This window comes from Perca fluviatilis, chromosome 9, assembly GCF_010015445.1.
Source record: "Perca fluviatilis chromosome 9, GENO_Pfluv_1.0, whole genome shotgun sequence".
Classification (NCBI taxonomy): Eukaryota; Metazoa; Chordata; class Actinopteri; order Perciformes; family Percidae; genus Perca; species Perca fluviatilis.
In genome coordinates, this window is record NC_053120.1 from 4,130,273 (window position 1) to 4,142,346 (window position 12,074).

Consider the following 12,074-nt stretch of genomic DNA (forward strand, 5'->3'; position numbering starts at 1 on the left):
GTATACAGCTGTTACATCATATCACATTCATACAGGGATAGTAGTATACAGCTGTTACATCATATCACATCCATACAGGGATAGTAGTATACAGCTGTTAAAACATAATAAAATATACGACACACTGGTATCGGATCGGTACTCGTGTTTAATTCTCTACATTTATATATTTGACAATGTATAGTACTCTCACCAGCTACATTATATTTTAGTGTTTTCATCATCAGCTTAAGAGTAGTTTAATGCTGCGTTCCAGACACAATTTTTAGCCCGTAAGTTACGACTTCAAGTCACGACTCACAACTTGATAGCGTTCCAGGCAAAGTCACGACAAACCCTTCTAGCTAGCGTTAGCTAGCGGCTACCTACTGTTGACGTTAGCTCGTGCTAGCTGATACTAGCGATTTCTAGTCGCCGACATATTTTGGGCTTAATTTAATAAACATAACCTAGTAGTACACAACCGTATGTGCATTGTTTTGATTACAATGTGTGTAATTACTTTACGTTGCCTATTTATGTCTATTTATTTCTATTTCTCACCGTTAATCACCGGCCCCAGTTTTCCCACCTCTGATTCCCGCAGGAAGTGACGTGAATGTTGACGTTTTCACTCGGAAAAATGTTTTTCCGATGTCTATGAACGCAGCAAAAGACACATGTGTGTCAGAGACGTTAGCCAATCAGCAGCCACGTGTATGTTGAAGAGCAGCAGAGACGACAGACAGGTCGTCTTTAAACTTTACAGTTACGGCTCAAAATGACTACAGAAATAACAATGTTTGCTGATTTCACATATCTCCACAATTTAAATCAACAGCCATTTGTCTACCTGGAAGTGTTCCAAAAGTCACTCTTTTTTGTCTATATAGGATATATTTGTCTGTAGGATACTTGTCTGGGCATGTCTTACCCCGCAATTAAACCTTAATTGCGGGGTAAGACATGCTCATTTGTTTCTGAAGCATGATGTAATCAAAATATCTTGTGTACTTGTTTGATAGGTAGGTATTTAATTTATAAAACGTGTGTTTGTTAAGTTGTGGCAGATTATTTGGTCTGACAGGCCTGACAGCCATTTTGTGATCAAAACAGTCTAAACTTCAAAATAATAGCAATAAGGTTCAAACTTCAACCGTTTTGTTTACATTTTGCTGCTAATGAATTTGAATACAGATACAAGTAATGTTTTCGGTTTCTGAAAAAAAAAGCAGTAGTAGTGGCAGTAGTTATTTAAGTTGTTTAGAATTAATACATTTAAATTAAAATATATTTTAAAGAAATAGTATGTTATTTGTATATAATATTCAGTGTGTGAGTGTGACTGATGTCACATCCTACCTTCTGCAATGAGTCAGTTTCTTTTAAAACGTACATTAAGCTGACTTTTATTAAAAGGTGTATTAAAAATGTTACCTTATATATCCGTTGTTTTATTCTGAAAAACCTATCTACATTGCTGCGCAGTGGAAGCGGTGTAGAACTCTTTTCTGATTGGGCGATCACAGTTACGTTCGAAGTAGCCAATGAGCGAGCAGCTGCCTCTATATAAGAAGCGTTCTCTCGACGACAAGGCACATTCTGTCGCTTTACACCGAAGAATAAACAACAAGATGTCTGGACGCGGGAAAGGTGTCGGTAAGACCAGGGCGAAGGCGAAGACCAGGTCCTCCCGGGCCGGGCTCCAGTTCCCGGTGGGTCGTGTACACAGACATCTGAGGAAGGGGAACTTCGCTCAGCGTGTCGGTGCCGGAGCCCCCGTGTACCTGGCGGCCGTGCTGGAGTACCTGACCGCTGAGATCCTGGAGCTGGCTGGAAACGCTGCCCGCGACAACAAGAAGACCCGCATCATCCCCCGCCATCTGCAGCTGGCCGTCCGCAACGACGAGGAGCTCAACAAGCTGCTGGGCGGAGTGACCATCGCTCAGGGCGGCGTGCTGCCCAACATCCAGGCCGTTCTGCTGCCCAAGAAGACCGAGAAGCCCGCCAAGAAGTAAACAACCCGGAAACCGATACAACAAACCCAAACAAACGGTTCTTTTAAGAGCCAAACACACTTACAACTGAAGACCGAGCTCCTTTGTTACTATGGTTACATTTTCATGACGGTTAGTGATTGTTTAACAACCAAAAACGGTACAATTAAAGACTAATTATTGTGATCCTACAGTCTATATAAATGTACATTATGAGATAAGCCTATTATTGGACTAGTTTTGTTTTAGTTTCCCGAGAAGCCCGCCAAAAAACATTCGAACAAAAGGCTGTTTTATGAAGCCTAATACAGCAAACTTGATACTACTTTTTATTACCAGTTGTTTCACTTACAAAAACAGTAACATTACGATATGTTACAAGAGAAACATGAATACTAAATACAGATTTAGACATTTGTTTTATTCTGTAGATTTGATACGATGTTACCCTACTTTGTAACTATGGTTACATTTTATGGTGGTTGGTGACTTATTTACAACAAACTGTACAATTAAAGATGAAATAGTGTGATATTATAGGCTACATACACTTATAATAGATATAGTTATAAGCTGTCTAATTTTATTCTAGTTATCTGTTTAGTTGACTGAGAAGCTGCACAAAAACAATCCAAACAAAAACAATCCAAAAACAATCCAAACAAAAGGTTGTTTATAAAGCCTCATACATCAAACTTGATAATCTTACATTTATTACCAGTTGTTTCACTTACAGAAATAGTTACAATATGTTAATTGATCAAGTTACAAGAGAAACCTATGAATACTAAATGTATAACAGATGATTTTTAGACATTTATATTCTGTAGATTTGATACGATGTTATGACACTGGGGGGAAAATAGGTGAATATTCAGCCATCTATTTAACATGCATGTAACAGAGTTTTACATAATACCTTTAATTTAAACAAGACAAAGTCTAATAGATCTAATAATACTACTCTCTTGCTCACATTTAGGCCTCGTTGACATTATGTCTAGGTTATACATCCATAATATTACTTTTATTACTGCTTGTTTCACCTACAATAGTAACTTCAACAATTTCTTAATAAAGCTACAGGAGAACAGTACGAATACTAAACCTAATGTATAACACACGATTTAGGCATTTTTCTTCTGTATATTTGTTTAATCGCTTATAAGGTAATTAACAGGAGGAGCCCGCCAAGAATTAAAATAACCGGAAGCATTTCTGCAGATAAAACTTAATATTCCACAGACTGAAGCAACCGGAGACACATTTGTTTCATCGGTTGTAAAATGATATATAAACAATGGAAGAAACTTATATATTAATTGAAAGTATCGTGTTTAATTCTCTACATTTTATATATTTGACAATTTACAGTTCTCTCTCACCAGCTACATTATATTTTAGTGTTTTCATCATCAGCTTAAGAGCAACTGAACAAAGTGTTTCTGTAAGATCAATATAAAATAGTACAAATAGTTTTATTTAGAATAATAATAATAATAATAATAATAGTAATGTCACTGTTCTTAACCTTTGTTCTCAGCCATTTTCTTTCCAACCTATTACCACTAGTTTTACACTTTTTGTCTTTTAATATATGGTCAAAAAATCTCATTTATATAAAAAAATACCTAATTTTAGTTTTTTTTTTTTTAAAAGCTGAAATTAGGAAATATTGTTTACATTTTATACAGTTGAGATCAGAGGAACTTACATATGTTGACATGTTATCACACAATAGTATAAGTCACAAAACAGGTTGGAAATGTTTTAATAGCAGCAAATAACACAACTGATGTGTTGTTGAGGTGCCATTAAAAACATGCTAAAATAATATTATACCCAAGTCCAAGTTCATACTTTGAACAGAGATTACAAACAAGGGATGAGCTCTTTGAGGAGTAAAGTACTGTTTGTAGGTGTAGTTTTATCTAGAATATTCCCGTCAATAGATTTTGATATGTCACTGCTTTAAACTCCTACATTTAATTCTGATTATGTCATGTTTTTAGGGGGACTACTGCTTTATCATAGTGCAATCATAATGTGGAAAATAGTATTAAAGGGAAAATAGGTGAATATTCAGCCATATATTCCTTCAACATGCATGGTTTGAGAGTGAGTTTTACATAATACCCAGAATAAAGCAATTCTGTAGATAAATCTTTAGTATTCCAGAGACACATATTTGGAAGAAAGTATATATATATATATATATATATATATATATTATTTGAAAGTTTAATTTTCATATTTGATATACTCACCTGTTAGATGTTTCATCATCAGTTTTAGAGTCTATGAACGTTTATTTATAGTGTACAAGTGTCTGGATGAATATTAAAATAGTAGAAACACTTAAATTTTCAATTTCAGTGATATTTATTCTTAAATTTCATGTCTGTTTAATAAAGGGGGGAGAATCGTGATCTAAAATCATATTTAACAAAATGAACGGAAAAGAGCTCTTTAAGGACAAGTGGGTGGCTCTTAAAAGAGCCGTTGTGTTGACGTTGATCCGGGTAATTTAGCCTCCGAAGCCGTAAAGAGTGCGGCCCTGTCTCTTCAGAGCGTACACCACATCCATGGCGGTCACCGTCTTCCTCTTGGCGTGCTCGGTGTAGGTGACGGCGTCACGGATGACGTTCTCCAGGAAGACCTTGAGCACACCGCGGGTCTCCTCGTAGATCAGACCGGAGATACGCTTCACTCCGCCGCGGCGAGCCAGACGGCGGATGGCGGGCTTGGTGATGCCCTGGATGTTATCACGGAGAACCTTACGGTGACGCTTGGCGCCTCCTTTACCGAGTCCCTTCCCGCCTTTTCCTCTTCCAGACATTTTTCAGTTGAGATCGTTGAAACGAATGACTTGACGGTGTTCAAACGGCTGTATTTACGTCTTATCTGCGGACGTAAGAGAGAGCAGGGGGCCTGTTTCTCGCTGGGCGGGGCCTAACGGCAGGCAGTTAAGACTCTTCCTTCTGATTGGCTTTGAGAAGTTTAAACACATTTTATGACATAAATCAAAAGAGGACAATACTGACTTATTTCTGGTTGTACACATTAACTGATGGAGTTTTACTTTATTTGTTTAGTTTAGTTTAATAAATATAATTATTAGTTACAGTAGGTTTAGTAGCAGTGGTGTAGTCTAATGTATTATAGTGGGTATACTGTACTGCACATGTCGTGAGCTTAGAATTATAAGGTTCTATCTCCACTTTTGGTCGAAATTGAGTTTTTGATATAATCTGATCCATTAGGTTAATTAATGCCTGTGTGGTGTTATTTTTGTAAAAAAAAATATTTTGTTAGTTAGCTATTAATAGTAGATTATACTATATAACAGTTTTGCCAGCTGGGATGTAAAAACTTTGATGCTCAATATCCATACCTGTCAAGTTTTGGATTTGAAAATAAGGGAAATTCCCCCCAGAAGCAGCAGCAGCGAGAGAGAGTTTAAATATTCAGGCTGTGACAATGCAATCACTGTTGTTGCTTGATTTGCTAAATTCTGCGATGGCTAAGGAACTCTTTTGATGACTTTTGTAGGCCTTCATGTCAACAAAAATGTGACAAAAAGCGTACAAAAATGTCGGAAAAAGCAACAAATTTACAAAAAGGTGACAAATGTCTGAGAAAGCCGCAAAAAAGTCTGAACAAAAACAACAAAAATTAAGAAAAAAGCTACCGAAATGTTAAAAAAAAGTGACATGCATTAACAAAAGCACGTCAATAAACTCTACATGTCTGGTCCTCGGTGCAATTTTATCTTTATATATATATATATATATATATATATATATATATATATATATATATAATATATATGGCGGGATATCATAGTGGGGGGTCTGGTTGTCCTCCCCCAGGGAAGTTTTGAGCATCAATGACTTCATTTCCTGTATTTGGATCTACTTTTATTCACCAATTTACAGTGGAAATACCTTTATTTAGCCTATTCGAAGAAGAAAAGCACAGATAACAATTCAAAATATATCAAAAATATAATGGAAAGTATGTTGTTACGTGTCATTGGGCATTTTTAAGTGGGTATATGGAAATCCTGGAGCTTTCTTAGTGGGTATACTGGGTGTACCTGCGTATCATGAATAATACATCACTGGTTAGTATGTAAAAACTGTCAGTAGTAGTAGTAGTATGCACATATGCACTTTCCACAGCTTCTTCATGTATGTAGACTAGAGGAGGGAGGAGGGCTTTCTCCTTGTGTTCTCCTGAAGTCACCAACCATCCTCTTCTGTCTGAGAGGTGTGAAGGACCAGGATGTTGTCCTTACACCACTCAGCCAGATGTTCCTCCATCTACCTGGCCTGATGTGTGAACAGCCCGTTCTGCATATTCAGCGTAAAGAGCATTTACCACCGTCAAGTCTGGGTGGTAAAAAAACAAAAGGGACACACAGTCTTAATTTGCACGTGAAGTGTCCGAAACAATTCTGGAGATTAAAATGTTTGTTCTGGGTATTTAACACTTCCAAAAAATCTGAAATTTAAACACAAGGGTTGACATAATCACCTGAACACTTGGAGCAAAAGTCTCATGTTGTGTCGACCCTTCTCAGTGTTTTAAAAATAGCTATTTCGAGGCTAGCATGGCAGCGCCCCTATAGCTCTCCCATTCAAAAGGCCATTTGACCGAGAAATGAGAATAGCCTACAGTAAATCTTAAAAGTGGCGATTCCGTCCTAAATATGCTTTTAAACAAAAGTTTGTGACTTGGGGTACATTCACAAAAATACCCTAGGATGCCAAAGAGAAAGAGAGAGAGAGAGAGAGAGAGAGAGAGAGAGAGAGAAAGAGAAAAAAAAAAAAAAAAAAAAAAAAAAAAAGAGAGAGAGAGAGAGAGAGAGAGGTAATGAATTGCAATATATCTCAGAATATTGTTTAAAATCGCAATATTCTATGTATATATATATATATATAAATATATGTCGAAACACTACCAACCCACCGGGAAAACTTCACCTCATGCACATATTCAAAATCCAAATTTCAGGAACAGGAGTCTTCTTCTTCTTCTTCTTCTTCTTCTTCTTCTTCTTCTTCTTCTTCTTCTTCGCCCAGAAAAAGAAAAAGGAGATTGAAAAGAGCTTTTTGAAGCGTGAAGGCTACCGTAGCTGTAATGCCTACTTTGAACTGTGGGCGAAAGAGAGAGTTGATATATGATCTCATCTTTTTCTTCGTAATGCATTGTCTAAATTCCGCAATGAATTGAAAAAAAAAGAAAGGAGGAAAAACAGAGCAGACGCGGTAACATCACCCGGAGCTGGGAACATCTTACAGAAATCATCCACACATACAAACATAAAACATAAATAAATAAATAAAAATAGAGAGAGAAAGAGGGAGAGAGAGAGAGGGGGGAAGAGGGAGAGAAAGAGAGAGAGAGAGGGGAGGGGGGAAGAGGGAGAGAGGGACAGAGAGAGAAAGAGACAGAGAGATACGTTAGCTAAACTAACGTTAGCTTCCCGGTGGAGGCTAACGGCAGACCGCTATAATCACCTAGCGGTCCGCCGAATTAGCTATTAGCTAAACTAACGTTAGCTGGCGTGGGAACAGATTGGGTAGTGTCGTAAATCCTCGTACCACAGCGCATGCGTAAACATCTTGCGCAGAACGAATTGTGCCGGTGGAACGGATCGGGTACTGACACCCGCCTCTAAGAAATCTGCGCAGCTTCAGGTTATAATGGACGCGCTCTGCTGTCGACATGCTGCGGCAGATGTGTCGCGTTTGTGCTCTGTGTATTTCTGCAGTAGGCTAGTTTCGGTTTTCTTTCTTTCTTTTTTTTTATAAGAGCTTTATTCAGTTTTTACAAATTACAATTCATAGGCCTACATTTAAACATACAGTAGGCTACATAACATCAATATAAACAATACAAGAATTACAAAAATATAACTAATAACAAAATGTGCAAACCAAGCTTAAGTGCATAGTGCCTAGAGCCTCTCATAAAGCGCATAGAGATTTTTATAAAGTGCATGCGTCTTTTTATAAAGTGCATATAGAGTCTTTTATAAAGTGCATATAGAGTCTTTTATAAAGTGCATATAGAGTCTTTTATAAAGTGCATAGAGTCTTTTATAAAGTGCATATAGAGTAGTGCATATAGAGTCTTTTATAAAGTGCATATAGAGTCTTTTATAAAGTGCATAGAGTCTTTTATAAAGTGCATATAGAGTAGTGCATATAGAGTCTTTTATAAAGTGCATATAGAGTCTTTTATAAAGTGCATATAGAGTCTTTTATAAAGTGTATAGAGTCTTTTATAAAGTGCATGGAGTCTTTTATAAAGTGCATGGAGTCTTTTATAAAGTGCATATAGAGTCTTTTATAAAGTGCATATAGAGTCTTTTATAAAGTGCATATAGAGTCTTTTATAAAGTGCATAGAGTCTTTTATAAAGTGCATATAGAGTCTTTTATAAAGTGCATATAGAGTCTTTTATAAAGTGCATATAGAGTCTTTTATAAAGTGCATATAGAGTCTTTTATAAAGTGCATATAGAGTCTTTTATAAAGTGCATAGAGTCTTTTATAAAGTGCATGGAGTCTTTTATAAAGTGCATATAGAGTCTTTTATAAAGTGCATATAGAGTCTTTTATAAAAGTGCATATAGAGTCTTTTATAAAGTGCATATAGAGTCTTTTATAAAGTGCATATAGAGTCTTTTATAAAGTGTATAGAGTCTTTTATAAAGTGCATGGAGTCTTTTATAAAGTGCATGGAGTCTTTTATAAAGTGCATATAGAGTCTTTTATAAAGTGCATATAGAGTCTTTTATAAAGTGCATATAGAGTCTTTTATAAAGTGCATAGAGTCTTTTATAAAGTGCATATAGAGTCTTTTATAAAGTGCATATAGAGTCTTTTATAAAGTGCATATAGAGTCTTTTATAAAGTGCATATAGAGTCTTTTATAAAGTGCATATAGAGTCTTTTATAAAGTGCATAGAGTCTTTTATAAAGTGCATGGAGTCTTTTATAAAAGTGCATATAGAGTCTTTATAAAGTGCATATAGAGTTTTTATAAAAGTGCATATAGAGTCTTTTATAAAGTGCATAGAGTCTTTTATAAAGTGCATAGAGTCTTTTATAAAGTGCATGGAGTCTTTTATAAAGTGCATATAGAGTCTTTTATAAAGTGCATATAGAGTCTTTTATAAAGTGCATATAGAGTCTTTTATAAAGTGCATAGAGTCTTTTATAAAGTGCATGGAGTCTTTTATAAAGTGCATATAGAGTCTTTTATAAAGTGCATATAGAGTCTTTTATAAAGTGCATGGAGTCTTTTATAAAGTGCATATAGAGTCTTTTATAAAGTGCATATAGAGTCTTTTATAAAGTGCATATAGAGTCTTTTATAAAGTGCATATAGAGTCTTTTATAAAGTGCATATTGAGTCTTTTATAAAGTGCATATAGAGTCTTTTATAAAGTGCATATAGAGTCTTTTATAAAGTGCATATAGAGTCTTTTATAAAGTGCATATTGAGTCTTTTATAAAGTGCTGTAGTTCACAGGTTCAAAGTGTCCCAAGGAAGGAGCTGTTTTCTGTCCAGAGTTCTTCTTCTCCTGATCTCAGCGAGCACTTGTTTGCACACGTCTGCACTGTTTATGACAGTCTGTTGTATAACCATACAGCATCTTGTTTTCCACAACTTCATGCATACAATACATATGATTATTTTTAACAGTTCCTTTTGTTTCTCTGGTAGAGGTTCGTCAACAATACAGTTTCGGTTTTCCACCTCCGATGTAGAGCAGCGTAGCCTACAGCCACGTCCCTAAACGTTGTCTCATCCGGAGACCAGAGACCCAAACGGGGCTCTGAGTCTGTCAGGAGGTCTGAGGTCTACCGTATCAGCAGAGCTATCACATAATGCACAGCAGACTACGGTGCAGGTGGATTATTTTCTGAAATATTGTGACTTTATTCTTGTAATAGTCTTATTATAACGTGACTCCTCCAAATCACAGAGAACACAGATGGGATGGGCTGTATTTTGAATGTGCACAAAGTTTTGTACATGAGCAGAAATCTTGCAATTCTTGAAATATTACAGTCCAGGGGTTTATTAATGAATTAAAATGAATAATCATTGAGGTGAATAATTGTCATGTGCACATTTAAGGAGGTTACTTCCCCAACAAAAGATGCAAAACAGGAGAAAAGAGTAATTGATGCCTATAACACATGTAATTAGAAAAGTCGATCCAAAGGAGAATACATAGATGAAAGTGATACAGAATGCCTGAGAGCCTTACTGCAATATTTTCCATTATGTTTTTATATTTGGATTATAATCTATGTTTCCCTTTACATAAAGATATTTCCTGCATATTGATTCAGAAAAAGGTAGAAATAGGTGCATACAAATTCAACAGAATGCATGAAATGAAGAGTTTAATGCTCAAAATTTTCCTTGGACTTGCCAGGCCAGTTATGATTAGGCAAAATGTTGGTGCCGTCTAACTTTTACGATTACACATGTTAAAGCATGTTTTGTTGACTTGTGGATAGGCCCGCTGATGTTCAGTGATTTTAAAAGTAGCCTCAAATAGGCCTGCATGAAGATTGAAATCCTTTGCTGTTGCAAAGAATCCTTTATCAATGCACTTTTTAAAAAAGTTGTGGAAATAAAATATCTTCAAATACAATATTAAAAAATATTTACATTTTATCAGTTGTTATTCAAACTCATCAAACATACAAAAGATGGCAGGGATTTGGGGGAAAGGTGGGGGGGGAGGGGGCTTGGCTCGCCTTACCTACTCTAGGGGAGGCTCACATTCACCCAATTTGAAAACTGGAATAAACCCAACTGGATACTTATAATCAGGGTTCCAAATTAGCACCATCTACCAGCCAAATGCTGGTAAAATATGCAAGTGGCTGGCAGATTTGCTTCACTCACCAGCCAAAAAAGCAATGGTACTCTACTGAGTGGCTGGTATAATTTGAGCATTTACTAGCCATTTAAACCCTGCTTATAATCTGTTTTTAAAAACACTGGCATATATTAAAGTCTGACCCTGAACTTCTATCTCCATCTACCTTTTAACATCCACTTCTGTTTGTAACAAAAAAGGGAGGGAAACATGTAGAAAAGAGGATTTAATATGGAAGGCAAGGCCTAGATAGCCTCATTGTGAAGTGTAGGGCGGTTTATTTCTGTTTGCGCATGCTCAGTCTCAACTACAACGCTCAGCCAATCCTCTGCGCGCAACAGCACACTCAAATTTGCATAGAGCGAATATAAATGAAGCGTCCGCGGTGTGTTTGAGTCAGTCGTTTCAGGAGATCCTAAACGAAGCAAACATGCCAGCAGAAGCCACCGTCAAAGCGCCCAAGAAGGGCTCCAAGAAAGCCGTGACCAAGACCGCCGCCAAGAGCGGGAAGAAGAGGAGAAAGAGCAGGAAGGAGAGCTACGCCATCTACGTGTACAAGGTGCTGAAGCAGGTCCACCCGGACACCGGCATCTCCTCCAAGGCCATGGGCATCATGAACTCGTTTGTGAGCGACATCTTTGAGCGCATCGCCGGCGAGGCGTCCCGCCTGGCTCACTACAACAAGCGCTCCACCATCACTTCTCGCGAGATCCAGACCGCCGTGAGGCTGCTGCTGCCCGGGGAGCTGGCCAAGCACGCCGTGTCCGAGGGCACCAAGGCCGTCACCAAGTACACCAGCTCCAAGTAAACCGGCCCGCCGAGACCAAGACAACACAACGGCTCTTTTAAGAGCCACACACTCCTTCTACTAAGAGCTCACGTTCCACTTTATCAAGCTACTTCTTAAGTACATACATGTATATCCACACAAATATAATCAAACATGTGTCTGTGTGTGTGTGTATATATACATGGGCATTTGTACACAGACATATGAAGACACATTATTACACACATACAAATAAACACATATACACACACACACCATGTTGTGTCCTGATAGAGCTTATGGTAGATTGAGCAAAGTCTTAAAATCCTTTATCAAACTGCTTATTCAGAGGAAACTCTCACATAGACACATATGTACCCATTCAAATCTACTCAAATATGCACAGATACACA

The 12,074-nt window shown here is 37.1% G+C and overlaps 3 protein-coding genes across 3 annotated transcripts; 2 read left to right on the forward strand and 1 right to left on the reverse strand.

Annotated features, from left to right (window-relative positions):
• Positions 1-1,590: 1,590 nt before the first annotated feature.
• LOC120565394 (late histone H2A.L3-like) lies at positions 1,591-2,301 on the forward strand. Its single transcript, XM_039811203.1, has one exon. It carries the CDS (start codon positions 1,614-1,616, stop codon positions 1,995-1,997), a length of 384 nt encoding a protein of 127 aa, XP_039667137.1. The 5' UTR covers positions 1,591-1,613; the 3' UTR covers positions 1,998-2,301.
• A 2,038-nt stretch (positions 2,302-4,339) lies between these two features.
• On the reverse strand, positions 4,340-4,821 carry LOC120565401 (histone H4). The gene has a single exon (XM_039811209.1). It carries the CDS (start codon positions 4,813-4,815, stop codon positions 4,504-4,506), a length of 312 nt encoding a protein of 103 aa, XP_039667143.1. The 5' UTR covers positions 4,816-4,821; the 3' UTR covers positions 4,340-4,503.
• A 6,484-nt stretch (positions 4,822-11,305) lies between these two features.
• On the forward strand, positions 11,306-11,834 carry LOC120565396 (histone H2B-like). The gene has a single exon (XM_039811205.1). The coding sequence runs from the start codon at positions 11,323-11,325 to the stop codon at positions 11,698-11,700; it is 378 nt and encodes a 125-aa protein (XP_039667139.1). The 5' UTR covers positions 11,306-11,322; the 3' UTR covers positions 11,701-11,834.
• Positions 11,835-12,074: the final 240 nt, after the last annotated feature.